This window comes from Heptranchias perlo, chromosome 4, assembly GCF_035084215.1.
Source record: "Heptranchias perlo isolate sHepPer1 chromosome 4, sHepPer1.hap1, whole genome shotgun sequence".
Lineage (NCBI taxonomy): Eukaryota > Metazoa > Chordata > Chondrichthyes > Hexanchiformes > Hexanchidae > Heptranchias > Heptranchias perlo.
In genome coordinates, this window is record NC_090328.1 from 75,504,011 (window position 1) to 75,521,848 (window position 17,838).

The 17,838-nt window shown below is 39.6% G+C and overlaps 1 protein-coding gene across 1 annotated transcript in view; it reads left to right on the forward strand.

Moving 5' to 3' along the window:
* Window positions 1-4,079: 4,079 nt before the first annotated feature.
* Window positions 4,080-17,838, forward strand: part of ntrk2a (neurotrophic tyrosine kinase, receptor, type 2a) — a 239,721-nt gene continuing 225,962 nt past the window's right edge. The window contains exon 1 of the mRNA XM_067983159.1: window positions 4,080-4,866. Coding sequence (XP_067839260.1) covers window positions 4,658-4,866 — 209 coding nt within the window. The 5' untranslated portion in view covers window positions 4,080-4,657. The remainder of the gene's footprint in view (window positions 4,867-17,838) is intronic.

Below are 17,838 nucleotides of genomic sequence, written 5' to 3' on the forward strand. Positions count from 1 at the left end.
TGTTATGTTGTATTAAAGATGATATTAAGGCCAGCCAACTTTGTTTTGGAAGCCATATATTTTACTTCTAATGAAAATTGTTGGCATAGTTTTATTTATTTATAATCCATTCTCTGATCTGAAAGCCAAAAATTATGATCATCAGTTTCTTTTTTAAAGCCGACTTACTTTACTTACTATAATACTCCACATGTGCAGAGTTGTATATTAAGTAAAGTAAGATGGTTTATGTTATCACAACATTCCCTCTATAAGGCCCAGTTCTACCTGACCAACATTTATCTCTCAACCAACACCACTTAAACAGATTATCTGGTCATTATCACATTGCTGTTTGTGGGACCTTGCTTTGTACAAATTGGCTGCTGTGTTTCCTACATTACATTGGCTGTAAAACGCTCTGGGGTGTCCTGAGGTCATGAAAGGCCCTATATAAATGCAAGTTCTACCTTTTATCTTCCTACCTATTTCTTCTGTGTGTTAACCCATTTCTGCCATTTTGCAAAGGTCAAATGGCTCATTTACACTTACTAAGCTGAGTTATTTCCATATGTTCAGTTTACACTGACTGAGTGATTTAATTTTCCATCACACTACCAAAAGCCCAAAACTGTGTCAGAGTTATGGCATCATGATTAATTTACTTCCCAAATGCAAATATGATGAAGTAATGATCAAGAGTGGCCTGTATGCAGTAACAACCTTTTACAGTGAGAAAACTGTAATCAGCAGGGTATAGGCTGTGACAGTACCGTATCCTTAGAAGGTGATGGAATGGGTCCCAGCTAGGAAAAATGAGAAATGCCAAAGTTGAGATGCTGATACTGGCACAAGAAGGTCTGAATGGAAAAGTGACAATGGGCAAGCAGCTGCCACAGCTGATAGAGGAGAAGCCTTCTGGAAAGCCTTCTGACTTCCATGGCCAGCTTAATTATGCCTCGCTGTTTGCCCAAATGCCCTCGCCATCAACCCATTAGAAAACATAGGCTTAAGAACTAAAGCTGCCTCCTTGCTGACTCTATTCTCATCTTTCATAGTCTTCAGATCCCCAGTTTCTCATTATCACGACTCTTGCTCAAAGGCATTTTCTCAAAATATGAATCATTCTTGCCAAGGAGATCTGCGCCAGATTTAATATCTCCTACCCAATGTACCTGTCTAAAATTCCTTCAGAGCCACGGTCCTGTGTTCCAGCCTGTCTAGATATTTATTTACAGAGATCTTCTCCTGTTAGAAGCCCCCTGGACAAGCTGTCTGTCTCTATGTTAGACTTAAGCATCCTGCTGGGTTAAATACAACAGATATTAAACTTGTACTTGCAGGTCTAGGTACTGATAATTCCATGTTTAGCCCACGCTCAGCTACAAGGAGTTTCAAGTTACTGAATCAACCGGTGGGAGTACAGACTTGCCTACCATTTTGACAGCTGCCAGATGATCAGGTTTTTGGATCTTCCTCAGATTCTACTGGAGACTGTCCTAGAAACTCTCTGTTTTAATGAAATGGCTGTCTTTATTATTAGTATAAGACATGGCAAATCCGAACACCTTTATATGAATACTATTGTATTTTCAAAGAATTTGAGTTTACCATGAATTTGTGAAAGAGTAGATGTATTTTTCATAAGAACATAAGAAATAGGAGAAAGAGTAGGCCATATAGGCCCTCGAGCCTGCTCCCCCATTCTATAAGATCATGGCTGATCTTCGACCTCAACTCCACTTTCCCGCCCGATCCCCATATCTCTTGATTCCCTTAGTGTCCAAATATCCATTGGTCTCAGTCTTGAATATACTCATCTTTGTTCTCAATGTCTTCTCCATGGCTGAACTGTGATCTCAGAAAAGCCCATTTTATTTTAGCTCTAGTCACAGGTTTTTGCAATGTTTGTTTGTCGAGCTTGCCCATCCGTCACGCCTTTCTGATGGAGGAAAGGTGTATTTATACCAAGGGACAGCTGTGGGGTAATTAGTGGAGGATCGGGGCATATATCAAAGTAACCACTGTCTGACCACTCCATTTCATCTGGGGATGGTCCTTCACAGAACCAGAGGCCACATATATGGGATTTCTGTCACTGTTATTACCCTCTGTTGTTATTATTATTAATAAACTCTTGCTATTCTTTTCACAGCTTTTAGTGTTAAATTGTTACATTTCTATTTTTCCTGCAAGTTTATGGATTATTTATTTATTCGCACGGTGCCGTCCTTAGCTATTTGATATCGTACATATATAATCTTTGTATCTCGGCCTCACTTTGGCGGGGTCAAAACCTCAAACCCCAGTAACCTCACCTTGTATATTGCATGGTTTATGTAATTTGGATTGTGCAGTTCTTTCGATGCGGTCCTGACATCGCGTAGGTGAGAGCCAAATTTGAACGTGTTAAAAATAACTTCCGATTTGTATTTGAGTTGAAATTCGCACCTTCCAAAATTCATATTAAAATATGGATATCGGCTCGCATAGTTAGGATGTTTTTTTATTTGTTAATTTATATTTAATGATATTCTTCTTTCAGGATTTAAAAAAATGTTCCAAACACAATTCATTTGCTTCCGTTCATTATTTTGCATTTTCAATATTTAGCCGATGCATATTTAAAATTGGTTTAAGAGCTTACACCTTAGATTATTGCTTAAAGAAACTGACAGCGGGGTTAAGGGGGGAAAGCACAGAAAGCGGTGCGCTGCCGCAGACAGTAGCCGGTCGGGGCTGCGGTGGGGGGTTATTTTTGGAAGCTGCAGTTACTCCGTTATCCGGGAGGTGTCAGACCAGCTCGTGAGACGGTGGGACTCGCAAAGAGCTTGTTTGTTGGATTGCTGCAAAGTGCGAAATCACTGCGGGAAAATTCAGTTGCTTGTGAGGTGGGTGCGAGACTAACAGAGGCAACGAGAGAAAGAGTGGGCAGATAGGAGTAACACGTTTTGCAATCGTGTTATTATTCAGCATTCAGTTGTCATGAAAATTGGTGGACTTTGTGCACAGGCAACTATACCGCATTTCCTGTTAAAAAAAGATCAAATTGTTGTAGAGCTGTTGCTGCAAGGTGTAGTACAAGACGTGAGCGCTTTGTGAAATGCATTTTTCGTATTCTCCACACTTACTTGGGGAAAGAATAGTACGATTCGCAATAACCCAAACGCCTTTCAGACATGTTTTTTTTTATTAGAGACCATTTAAAAGTCAATGAGCTAAATGCGGGAATTCGATCACGTCTGTATGTGAATTCATGGTATCATTTTTGGCTGATGCTGTAATTCAATATCTGCGTGTAATATTAGCAGTTTTAGCAATTTGACTGCTTGTTATCTACATTATACATAGTGATGCCCGTGACAGACACAAGCGCTGCAGTACAAAAATTAACACACACATATACATACACAAAAAAAATATATACACAAGCACATATACACACATACACAAATGGTTTACGGGCAATGCAATTCAAATTGGGGAAAATCCTTTGAAATCGGTTTTACTTAACGGACTTGAACCGTCTTGTTACGACGTGATCGCTCTCCCGATAAGATCATTCCTCTTTCAGCCCCCAACAAACTGTAGATTTGATATATTACAAAGGGTTATATGATTGTAACAAAACTACAAATTATCAAGGAGACACCTTTGTTAGACCATTTCACGAATTATATATTCCTCACATACTACAACTAGATTATTTATTAGATTATCTGTGTGAGAACCGGACAATTAAAGAGTCGGGAGTACAGAAAATTCAGTGCATACTGTCAGGTTGTGGCTCACGATATTTCAGCACCGACAATATTCTATGGGCAGAAGAGAATTGATCTGGGGCAAAGGATTTGAGCTCCTTCTACTGTGCCTCGGTGGGCAATGGATTTCCAATGTCATTGCCAACGGCCTCACGTCCGACACCGTTAACCGCTTCTCTGCTTTTATACTTTTTTTTCTTTTATAGTTTTATTTTTTTTTTGCCAGAAAAAACCCCGCTTCATCCCCTTTCGTGCGTCAGCCTCACGTCATGTTCAGCAGCTTCCCGAATTGGATGTTAAAAAAAATCTAATAGTTTGGTGAGGGAGGGGGTGAGAGAATTAAAGAAGATCGCACAGAGCCCCGTCAGCATCAGGCAGTTGGGGGGAGGGGGGAAGTTGGTGGCAGAAACTGACTGACTGACTGACTGACCACTGCGGCAGGGGCGATGCTCCAGACCCGAGTGACCACACTCACTGCACCTCTCTTCCGGAGCCTGATGTAGTGGATGCGGATCCACAGGGCAGCGGCATCACTTCCCTGTACCATTTACACCGTTCGGATCGCCCCTTTGGGACTATATATATATAGAGAGAGAGAGAGAGGGAGAGAGAGAGAGAGAGAGAAAGCTCCTTGACAGGGATTTACAAACTGGAGACACCGTTTAAATATTTTGTTTATCTATATATGCTGCAGATCGCAGAGAGGGAGACGTGATCTCTAGTTACACCGTTATTACTGCTCTCTATCTGCTTATTCGGAATCTATATACGGATTATCCCGGATTTCTTGATTCTCTCAGAATAAAAAAAAACTGCTGGAAGGGTCGTGAGAGACACGGATTTGCACCTTTGTTTTTCATTTTTTTTTGTTGGGAAATCACATCCGATCTGGAGTGTGGAGGAGAGGAGAGCCGAGGATGGGCTCCTCGTTCCCGGGATGTTGGTGCGACAGGCTGAGGAAGTCTCTGGTCTGTTTGCTGGGGATTTTGCTGGGATTTGGCAGCTTGGCTCTCGCCTGCCCTTCTTCCTGCAGATGCAGCAGTACCAGGATCACCTGCACCGAGCCGAGCATCGTGGCTTTCCCCGTCCTATCTTCGGCAGCAGAGATGGAGAACATCACCGAAATGTGAGTACTGTTATCCTGCCGAATGGGCGGAGGGACCTACAAATAACACAATAAAATAAACTTCTAAACCTCATTTCGGGATTCGTTCCCGTTATATTGGCGATTGAATTGTCTTAAAATTAGCCGGATAAGATCATCACTCTATGAGATCAGCTCACTTCTCGCAGTTCATTACCCACTTGTTAGCATTAATCTTTAGATCAAAAAAAACCTCATTGAGACAACATTTTCTTGCAGCTTTTTTCGAGTCCCGTCTTTGAATCTGAAATCAGGTGGAGGGAAATCCCTTTAGGAATGTAACCAACAAACTGACTCCAACTTCCCCCAGAGGAGGACACGGTTCAGATTCACTTGAAAACCAATCATCTATCGCCTTTAACTGTCGGATTTCCAACACGTTCAATTGGACATGTAGATATTCATGCAAAATAAAAGACGTTGGATATGGACAATCGTCCAATAATTTTAACGTCGCTTTCTTGTTAGACTCGAATTAATTCATTTAGTTAAAATAATTATGGGCTATATCTCTTTGTTCGTTAATTCTGACCTCTAAAGTAAGATCATTTAAATACCTGAGACTGGGCACGGCCCGGCACACACGAATGTTTGCCCGTGGAGATCACCGGCTGCTCAGTCCCTGCTTTTTAAATGGATATAGATTTTATTATTATTTAAGGCTCACAGACTCAACATAGAATATGGTTCGTGACTTTATATATATATTTCATAGCCCATGACATGTTTCTCCTGCTTAAATTCCCTGTTTCTGTCTTTAGGAATAGTACTTTTATCTGTCAGGCGCTGAAGTATTTGTTGCACTGGGAAATACAAACTTTAAATTGTGCTTATTCTGCAGTTCATTTTCTGATAGTTTTTGCTAAAATTATAATTATTCACATTGTATATAAGGAAGACAAATCTTTCAAGCAATCAAGTTATGCTTTGAACTATGGGGATTTGGGTTGCATTAAGAGTGAAAGTAACGCTGGGCAGGTTGTATGTTACCGAGTATTCAACAAGTTTCCGGTGGAAGGATATGGTTTTGTTTCTGTTTATTTACCTACTTATTGAAAATTAAAGCCTTTCGAATCGACTCCCGAATCTCCAAACCGAATGATTCCCACACAATGTATTAACCGGAGAATGTGAAAGAAGGAATGAACTGTTGCCAGATTAATCTCCGGAAACTGAAGCCAAAGTATTCACTCACAGAAGAGATACACACCTGCTTCTTGTTCCCCCCAGACTTTCCCCAAAGTCTCTCCCCGATAGACTCCCTTACACTCTCCCCTTACACTCTCCCCCTTACACTCTCCCCGATAGACTCCCTCCCTTACACTCTCCCCTTAGACTCTCTCCCCCATAGGCTCTCTCCCCCCTGGACTCTATCTCCCAAGGTAATCTCCCCAGACGCTCTTCCCCATAGACTCTCTCCCTTACACTCTCCCCAGACGCTCTTCCCCATTGACTCCCTCCTCTGTAGGCTCTCTCCACCCACTCTCCCTCATAGATTCTCTCTCTCTAGGAATCTCCCCAGACTCTCTCCCCTCTGGACTCTATCTCCCAAGGCAATCTCCCCAGACTCTCTTCCCTCTGGACTCTATCTCCCAAGGCAATCTCCCAGACTCTCTCCCCTCTGGACTCTATCTCCCACGGCAATCTCCCCAGACTCTCTCTTCGGTAGACTCAAAGGGTTGTAGAAGTTTGGAACTCTCTTCCGCAAACGGCAATTGATACTCGCTCAATTGCTAAATTTAAATCTGAGATAGATAGCTTTTTGGCAACCAAAGGTATTAAGGGATATGGGCCTAAGGCAGGTATATGGAGTTAGATCACAAATCAGCCATGATCTTATCAAATGGCGGAGCAGGCATGAGGGGCTGAATGGCCTACTCCTGTTCCTATGTTCCTATAATGTTCCTATGACTCTCTCCCCTGTAGGCTCTCTGCCCCGAAGACTCTTTCCCCCTATACTCTCTCCCTTAGATTCCCTCCCAGTAGACTCTGCCCCTGTAGACTCTGCCTCCTAGCCGTAGACTGTCTCCCTTACAGACTCTCTCTCCATAGATTCCCTCTCCATACTCTCTCCCCATAGACTCTCCTCCATAGACTCTCTCCCTCACACTCTCTCCCCCCACACCCTCTCTCCCCACACTTTCTCCCCCACACATTCTCCCCTGGTTTTGATCCTCCGGTCTCTCCCTCCTACACTGGCCCCCATTTTCCCCAACCTTTCTAATCATTATTCCCTAAATCTCTCTCTTTCCCTCTGTAACGAATATTATTAGATTGAAAGTGGCTGTTCCTCCTATAACATTTATTTCGGTTGATTCCGTGCTAATTAATCTCTTTCTGAATGCAGAAACACGACAGCAATTTTTCTAAGTCATTCCCATTTCGAAGCTGCTTTGCTCCAGACGGTTTTCGATGTGTGAACGCGAAAAGGACTAGAAGAAAACAGCAAAAATGACAGCAATCGTTTCAGCATTATTAATATTTTAACCTGTATTAGGGCGGAGCTGGCTTGAAATATGGGTGACACCTCACAACTGTTTTATTTGCGCTGTGAAACAATCGGGGTGGGGGAGATTATTCCCGAGTCCCCCCGCTGCGGTTTGTAAGGTTCAGCCGAATCCGAATCACACAGACCTGAGGCAGGGTCGGACACTGAGCTCACGGACGCAACTGACCATGAAGATCGCGGCGCTGCTATAGTGCGGAATGCGAGCTTTTACTGCAGTCAAGTCTTTATTACAGCGCGGCCGTAGAAAGAGCTTCTTGTTCCGTTCTTGAGGTCTTCCCATCACACCAATACATCATTTGAAATGCATTATGTTTAAATGTTGACATTACTATGCTGTGAATAAACTAAAAAAAACAATCTGAGGCTCTATTAATATTTGCCGATGATATATCCCTTAACACCACATATACGAAAAAGGCGCTGGCTCCCTACAAGATTTACATTTAGCTGATTGTACTGACTGGGAATCAGTATTCCTAATATTACTCGCTTGTTCCCGGATCTCATTTTAACTGCTGGATTAATACCAGTTCTAAAAAAAGACTATAGTCGAATTAGCAAAAAGCACAGACGCAGATTAAAAGAAAGACCTTGTGGAGAGGGTGCCCGCTCACTCCGTCACCTCAAATCCTTCAGACAGCACTTCTCACTCCGCCAGGAGCCCAGGATGTTGACTGAAGTGCTAACATTTGACTGGGTAACAAAATGCTGTCTTCGTTTCTTCATTTTGTGGGCAAACATTCGTATCAGCACTAATAACGGTAAGAAGCCCTTCTAGAGTTTGAGATAACCATCAGAATGGGTAGATCCCGCACTTTGGGTCCGGTACTGCCGGTAAAATAATGTTTAATACCCCGTGTGCAGGAAGGGATGTCGATAATGTAATAGCAAAGCTACTGATATCACCATAAGTCAAACCCAATCATGTTTCCTATGAACGAATGTCAGAACAGGAAGCAGAGAACTAGAGAAGGCTATTTGGCCCTCGGAGCTCACTCTATCAACTGACTAGTAACGTTGTAACGTACCCTGAAAGTGAATCCACTTCTTGCATTTAATCTGTGGAGGAAAAGTTAACACTAACTGATCCCCAAAGGTAATGAAACAAAGTCCAGAATATTCATCCATCCTTAGAGTTTTACTATCCAATCTTGGCCTGAATCCAGATAGCATTCCCTCCTACTCTTTCCACCAGTATGTTCCATGGAGTATTTTATCATGTCAGTTTGTACCTACCCCAGTAACTTTCAATCTTGTTCCAACCATATGTTTATCTAGCTCCTTTTTGAAGGAGCAGGATAAATGTCTAATTAGAAGTGAAACTTAAAGGGCCACTATCTTCATCAAAATTGTGTTTGGCAAACTGTTTTTGGATTGTACATAAGCCCATGAGGTGATGACATAAATCACCTTTAAATGAATCACTGTGCCACATGACATTGTTGTGGTGAAAATGTGGCAAGGCTTTTGAATGTTCTTTATCTGCAAAAAAAATCATGGAGATAGTGACTCTTTAAACTCTTAAATATTATTCATTTAAAATGTTGTAAATCAAATTTGAAATTGCATTATGAGCAATATACAGCAGAATCCTGAAATATATTGAAGAACCAAAAAGATTACATTTACTTGTGACTAAATTAGGAACAAGTTAGAGCAGTATTACTTATACAGAACTATCAGGGCTGTGCTTATACTTATGTTTACATATAGGCCAAGTGGACTGTGCATAGTAAGTTAAACAGAAATCAATACTACACTGGGTTAAGATGTTGTCCATAAAAATAGTCCATAACTTTGAAAATAATCCCATACTGTACTTAGGGCATTGTTATAATTAGTATTTGGTGAACGTAAATGCTGCACTGATTGGTCGTGTCACATTTCAAGTAGGTGTTGAAACATTTCTTCTAGAACCACATTCAGCTAAAATTGCAAAATAATCAATGCTGCATGTGGTGTCCATGGCGAGTGGCTCACAGGAAAAACTAAGTTTACTTAGAAAAAGGCCGGCAGTCAGGTAGAGGTAGTGGGTGGGTGACTATTAATCAAAATATGAGTGATGAAAAATATCAATCTTAATTACCAAACTACTGATAAAATGGCTGAATTGTTTCAACATATAGTTGACTGAATAAATGGCCCATAACTACTGATTGTAAAATAATTACTGGTTACCTTAAATCAGACTTCCCCAACATTACAGGATTTTTATTCCTATTGAAATAGTTTATCTTCCAAAATTTGACATCTTGAAATGTTACTGCAATGAATCAGTAAGAATCAAAGATCAAATCAATATCCCTAAAGTGCACTGAGCCTGTCAAATTCCAGATTGCTCTGCAAATGTCCAGTTCCAAAATTAGAGAAATGGACTAAAGCAATCTAGTACAAGCTGTGAATTATATGTGTATTTTTCAAAAATATCTTGCAGATCTGTACCTTGTGGAAAGCCATCAAATTTCCCATTCTCCCATCCTTTTTTTAAATGTTATTTTATGGTTTAAACATACAGATATTCTACTATTTTCTTTTTGCTACTGATAGCTTTTCATGACCTTGAGCATCTGGGTTTAAATTATTAAAGAGGTAGCACACTACATTTTCTGGTTTGGATTTCCTCAAGTCTCAGTCTAGGAAACAGTGGGCCAGAGAGTTTATTCAGCCTTCCTCCAACTAAGCATTACAAATTGACTGGTGGATGACTGGTGGAGATGGAAAATAACCAGGGAATGAGAGTCAATACAAGAATTCATCTATGCCTTTAAGAAAGAATCAGAGAGACACAAATAAAATATCAGGAAAAGACAGAGTGCGTACTTGTGTGGAGAAGATGGGGGCGATAATGATAAAATGATACATGGATTCAGAAAAAAAGTTAGTATAGGAGAAGAGGAAAGAATGAACAATGTGGTTGATGAAGGAGAAAATCAAAATATATTGACAGAGGGAGAAAATCACTGTATGGGGGAGGATAGAAAGAAGAATATGTAAAGTACAGAGAGAAAAAAAGGAAGAAAGAAATAGTGAAAGAAAAAGAAAGGTCCGAAGAGATAGCTATAAGGAAAGCTAAGTGAGAGACAATGCTTATATTTTACCGAAAATTATAAAGTGAAAAAGAAGAATTAATATAAAACTAGAAAGAGCTTTATATGTTAAAAAAATCTAGAACAATCACTTAAGAGACTGCGCCAGAGGTAGCTCTTTATTAATATACGGTCTCAAAAGAAAGACTTTGTTTTAATTAACAATCCTGAAATTACATTAAGATAATTGCAGTGGTTGCCGTGAATGTATAACTGGTCCTCATGTATTGGTATCCTCCAACATTACACTATGTTGAGAAATGGAATTCTTTGCTGGAGAGAAAGAGATGGGAGAACAATGGAAAAGTAAGTGAATTAAATGGGATTGAAAGGGAAAAGGGAACTATTCAGACAGAGATTCAGATGGAGTAATGAAATAAAGATAAAAGAATTGAGGTAACTTCAGAATTACGAAAGTAGAGCGAGAGAGACAACACAAATGCTTATATGAACAATGCTCATATGGAATGTGAACATTCAGGGAAGGTTAAAAAAAAGCACCGATGAGAGCGCGAAAGGGGATAAATCAAAACATCAAAATGTCATTATTAACATTAGACTCTAGTGGTTTACCTTACATAATTCTGGCCATTACCATATCTTGTGGAATTCAGTCACATAAGCAACAGGGAACAGATTTTTAAAAGATTGTTTGTACTTATTATAACTCACAGTAACAAATCCAGCTGTATTTTAAACCTGACACTAATAAAATGGGTCCATACAATTCTGCTAACATAATTTTAACTAGTGGCAACAACAAGTAGTGCAGAAAAGAAGGGGAAAACATCGCCTGCAATGATAGTTCTTTATTGTACGTAACAGTTATAAATGGAATGATTGCCTAAGTAGCTATTTTCCCTGAGTTTTGACTGATCTCCTTTCCTATTTTTGGTGATAGAGAGTATAAACCTAAAAAGAAATTCACTAAATTTGTTATATTCTGAATTGAAACACAAAGAAGGAACTCCCCTTTTAAAATATCTCATGAACCAGTCAGATTACTCTGTTCCCCATTGCAGGATATTTTATAATTCACTTGAGGCTATTCAAAGATTGACTGCTCTAGTAGATAATTTTATTAACTTTAGCGCAATCTATCACTGCTGAAAGTATAATGGGGAGGGAGGATTACAATGGAGTTCAGTAATTTATGACATTAAAATAAATAAAGGCAATCCACACTTGGGCACCAACTGACTGTGCTGTGGAATTATAGGATACACCTACTGTTCCTCCCATGGTGAGATCTTCATCTTAACGAGGCTGAAAAAGGAAGGAACTTAACCAGAGAGAGTGTGGGAAATCAGAGAGAAATTCCCTTAAATGCCTCTTTGGGGAGTCTTATAGAATTAAATTAGCAGCGATCTGCAAGTAAGGTATCAGCTCACCCTCTTGGATGGGGAATGGAGGACTGATACTAGGTATGAGGGCGGGGGAGGGGTGGAGAATGGAGGGAGTTACTGGGGGAGAGAATGGAGGGAGGTACTGGGGGAGAAAATGGAGGGAGGTACTAGGGGAGAGAATGGAGGGGGGTACTGGGGAGAGAATGGAGGAAGGTACTGGGGAAGGGAACACAAAAGATGAGAGAATTAAAAGAAGTGGGAGAAATGAATGAATAAATGCAAAATGAAATTAAATCTAATTGATATATTAATACTCCTTCGTATCATTATATAGGTACTTGGATATTTTTGGCTGGAAATATTTTCAGTTTGTTATTTCTTATAAATATTTTTTTTTTAACTTTCTCCCGCTGATTATAGTGGCAGAATTGTGTGCTACACATCACACGATTAAGAAATAGAATAATATTTCTAGATTTTAACAATTGCTCAACTAGATCTTTATTTTAATTCCCTGCCTATGATTTTAATTTTTTTTTAAATTGACAGCCACTAGCTTTGCACATCTCTCCATTCCTGCTTTGTTTCTCTTTCCTCTTTTCTATCCTTTTGTGACCCATAGGATTGTGAAATCAATAATCTGATAGTTCCTTCTGAAAAACAATACTGGAACAGGACAACAGAAAACAAGAAAAATGGAGAAAAAAAATACAATAAAAATAAATAATTGTTTTATACACCTTTACAAAGTGATTTTAGAGAATTAAACCCTGGCTCTAGAAATTTTTGCAGTTGCGGTTGTCAAGTTGAGGCTGGACACCACGAATGAAGCAGTTTTATGCTTTCTATATAGTGGCAGCATTCTTTCATCAGAAACTGTTAGAGCCAGCTTCAATGCAGAACATCCTGTAGACTACAGTGGTGATAAACCTGAAGTGTGACTCAGAAGAACACTGCTCACTGCACTAGTGTGAAATGCCAGTTTCCTGGCTTCGTGGCTTCTCTGAGTGTGAGCCTTTCTCTGAGTATGAGAGTTCAACTGAGATTGGCTAAACCATTTCGCAGATTCATAGAATTTACAACATAGAAGGGACCATTTGGCCCATTGTGCTTGTTCTGGTTCAGTTAAAGTAGAATGTACAGAAAAATGTAAAGAGATTAAAAGAAATTTTAATTCCCATTGCGTAGACAAGATTAGAATTCAAGTCCTGGAGGCTAAAGGACAATGATAGAACTCTTGTGCCACCCAATCTTTATAAAAGCCATTGCCTTAGTTTTATTTCCTTCATTTCTTTTGGAATATTGTCATTTCTGATCATCTTTTAGAGGCCTCAATACTTTTGTGTTTCTGAACATCAATCATGTTTGCTAATCTCATTAGAGAAAATAATGTCGAGTTAGCCTACAAGACAAGTCGAATTCTTAAAGTATATACTTTATTCTGGGGCGTGATGTGAATGTGCTGCTAGACTCCTCAAAGCATTAAGGGTGACCTTCTGAGCACAGAACATAATGCAAATGAATAATTTCAGCAAGAAGGCTTATGGCAATGTTTAAGAGATAAAAAGGAAAATTTGCATGCCTATGTCTTTTGGCTGAAGTCATATTACAGTTACTATTTTGAGACCAGTATCTGCCAGCTATGATGTGCAGCTGGCAGACTAGAGTTATACTGCAGACTGACCTTGGTCTGACTGGCATCAAAGCGCTCAAAAACAACAGAGCTTTGTGCACGGTTGCTTTGACATATACGCAGAGCTCCATTCTCCTATGAACTGATTTTTAATGTTATTGGAACACAGACAAGATCATTTGCTCTGTTAATATTTTAAAAAATACTCCATGAAGCTTATACCGTTTCCAAAAGGTCCAATAGACCATCTAGGCACTTTTAAAATGTGGCTTTTCACCAGGCTGCAATTCTACTGGAGCTGGTGTGAAATGAAAGCAGTGGGGATGGCCTGTTGGATGGGGTATAACACAAATTTGGCTTTGTTGCACTTGAGTGTCAGAGTGGGACCTGACATTTGAGTTATACTGCCACTTATTGCATCCATGTGTCGCCTAAACAACTTCATATCAACATAAAAATGCAGTGTAGCTGCACTGTTAATTGCATGAAACATTGTTCATTGAGGAATGAAATAGGTAATATTAATAGATCTTCTATGGCATTGATCGGATGATACAATGTTTTATAGTAGCAGGATTGTTTTACTATCTAATGCACAGTATATTAGAAAGAAAAAGTATAAATGCAAGCTCTTCCTACTTCTGTTGCTAAGGTGCAGGTGTGCTTGACCTTGTCCGTCTCTTTAAAGCCACAAAGTACAATTGAAGTAAATGGGTCAATTATAGGTTAATTACCGTTGGTGAGGGAAGTTTGCAAATTGATAGGAGCTTGTATATCCCAGCTTCAGGTCAGAAAGAACCAGCATAAAATTACTGTCCTCCTTTCTCTCATTTGGAGTATAATGTCTGAAATGTGATGGATTCAAAACTTTCTATATTTGTAGATAGATGTCATGGTCAGCTATCTGATATAAATATTTCCACAAGTCAGGCTGATCAGGTACCTCAGGAGTGACAAAGTCATAAGTGGTTTATAGTGAACCACATGCGTAGTGATGTGGTGAATACCTCCAATATGTTTACTACATTTGTAGCCAAGAAAATGGATGAAGCTGCTGTCTTACATCACTTTGTTTTTGTGCTTTTTTTCTAATGTTATGTTAGTGGAAATATATATAATTATGGATGGTTGGGATTTACCATAGAAAAGATACAGCACAGAAGGGGGCCATTCGGCCCATCGTGTCCGCGCCGGCTCAAAGAACAGCCAGGTGCCCATTCTAATCCCACCTTCCAGCACCCAGTCCATAGCCCCGCAGCTTACAGCACTTCAGGTGCAGGTCCAGGTACTTTTTAAAAGAGTTGAGGGTCCCTGCCACTACCACCAATTCGGGCAGCGAATTCCATACACCTACCACCCTAATGAGTAATATAAAAATGTATGAGAAGGGCTAATCAATTTTAAAACATTGACTAGGCTATATTATTTACCAGTCACAGAATGGATTTTGCATTTCTTGCTAGAGCTATAAAGAATTTAGAAGAACACTCTTACATTTGAGGTGGAGGTTGTGAGAAAGGTGATTTAGCTTGGTATCGGCTCCTTTTATTGTACCGCAGTGCATAAGGAGTTATAGCCAGCTTCACCCACAGAATCAGATCCCAGCTTGATACATTTTCTACAAGAATTAGTCAGGTTGCTGTCAGGTGGTTGCCAAAGGGAGAAGCCAAGCCATTCAATTCAAACAAAATACCTTGTGTGATTGGTTGAACTATATGTCTGATTGGTGGTTGGTTTTGAATTTACTGGGTCCCAGTCACTGTTTTGAAGCTATTTATCAGTTTGTCTTTTTCAAATCAATGAGTCAGTTTGGAACCTTAAAAAGCAGAATTCAGGCTGGGTAGCTTGCATACTTAAGGAGAAAAGAACCATAATGTAAGAAAATTACCTATAACATTGTTTCGCATAGCAGTTGTGAAGTATGTATTATTTTTTATTATAATGAGGAGCTGGCTAAACTTAACAAATATTGTAAAAATTTATGTACTGCTACTATTAGCTTATTCTAATAAATTTATTTGGAATTTAAAGCCTAAGACAGGATCTAGTGTAGTGCTATTCTGCCAAAGACAAGGAAGATCCCATGATGGCACAGAATATTAGCCAATAGTTAAATTAAACTGAAGGGGATTGTTTATGATAGCAGTCTGAAACATGGAAGCCAAAATTATTTAGAAGAAAAAAAGTAAAAGAAACCCAAAAGTGTAACAGAGAGACTCCTTCGTGTTTCCATTCCCTGTAGAAGTGATACACATTGGTTAACATAACAATAAAACACAATGCCACTGGACCCAAAGACTTGTTCTTGGGGTCTGGTTAAACTAATTTATAGGCCTAGTGTTGTTGGTTGCCAGGCAAATGATGTTAAGATTGGAAAGTTCAAGACCTTGCAGTTTCAGATGAGTGAAATGATTGACACGTATGACAACAAAATGTATCTGAGAGAATAATTTTTAGAGTAAGCCTCAATAAATTTCTTCATCCCAGGTTACAAGCATCCTTTGTGAAATTTATACAGCCTAACTCAATTTTGGAGAGCATCAAATAATCAATGATCTGCATGACATTCAAATCTACTGTATGATTTAAATTTAATTACTTTGAGTAGTAATTTTCAAATAGAAGTACACTCATGAAAATCAATAGTATTATATTTTGATTGTTAATTGAAAATACATGTGTGTACTAGCATTGTGTATATGATTATTGTTGTAACTTTTGATGTAAATTGCTTACCTCGGTAAAGAACTTAAGATACAAGCTGATGGTTAGCATTAAGTATACAGTCATAATTCAATTCAGAAAGTTCAGATGACTTCATAAGTCAGAGAAGCAAAGCCTGAGTGGTGTACTGCAGTCATCTGAACCCTAAGATTACTGCCTAACAGTCAGCATTTTCCCCAGTTTTCTCCCCTCTTTTCCTGCAGGTGCTGACTCAGGCTCGTTGAAGTGCTACATGCCCAGCAACCACTCCATACTTCATATTGATGACCATTCTTCATATGTTAGCCTAGACAGGGAATGTCCCTTATCCATGTTTTTTTCACCTCCAGACTTTGCTATTCCAATGCTGTCCTGGCTGGCCTCCCATCACCCACCCTCCATAAACTTCAGCTCAACCAAAACTCTACTGCCCATATCCTAACCCACAACAAGTCCCGCTCCCATATCTCCCCTGTCCTTGCTGACCCACATTGGCTTCTGATCCCCCAATGCCTTCAATTTAAAATTTTCACCCTTGCGTTTAAAATCCTTTCGTGACCTTACTTCTTCCTATCTTTGTGACCTCCTCCAGATCTACAGCCCCTGGAACTCTGCATTCCTCCAATGCTAGACTCTTGTGTAACCACCCCTCTCCCCCCACAAACCCCCCTCTCCCACCCATCCCCTCGCTCCACCATTGGCAGGCTTCAGCTGCTTATGCCCCATACTCTGGAATTCTCAGCCTAAGCCTTTCTTTCTCTCCACTTTCCTCTTGTCCTTTAAGACTCTCCTTAAAACCCACCTCTGACCAGGCTTTTGGTCACCCGTCCTAATATCTCCTTTTGCTTCACGTCCATTTATTTCTGATTACACCTCTGTGAAGTGCCTTGGGACGTTTTTCTACATTAAAGGTGCCATAAATACAAGTTGTTGTTGGTAGACTACCTTCACTCAACATCAGCACGGGTGCACTTTCTAATGGGAGTCACTGTAATTATAAAGGAGAGGAACCCTCTGGTTGATTTTCCCCTCTCTAATTCAAAAGTATTGAGGCCAATTATATGGTCCCTATTGCTGCCACAGATGAGATCAGCTAACTCAGCATAGACTGTGCATCAAGCTAAAAGTTTTGCAGTTTGGAAGGCTAACTGCTTCAGCAGGCAGTACTTTACCTACTCAGCCATCCTAAAGGTGCTGTGAGCGTTTCATAATGCTAGTTCATCTTCTATGGTGCTACTTATAGATATTTTTTTAAAAATTGGAATTGAGTATCCCTAGCATCTGAATGAGCTTACTCATAAATTGAATCCCAGGCTTGTTCGAACTCAATGCTTGACCAGCTCAAGAGCTTGAATTTAGCTAAAATTTCAGAACTTGAATTTTGAATATTTAAAGTCAAACTGCTCAGTTAAACTTTCAGTTACAAACTTTCAAAATTGTCAGAGTTATTTCAACTTTACTAAATTTTACCTTTTGGAAGTGTAATGACTGTCTTTTTGTTTCTGTTAGAGAACGTAACTGTTAAATCTAACTGGCTCCTGCTAACTATGTGACCTGTCAAAAACACATCATGCACCAATCAGAAAGTGATATAATAGGTAATACTCATACACTCATACATTTGTACAGAGCAAAGAAATGACTGTATAGAGAGATGGATCAATGTATTGATGAATA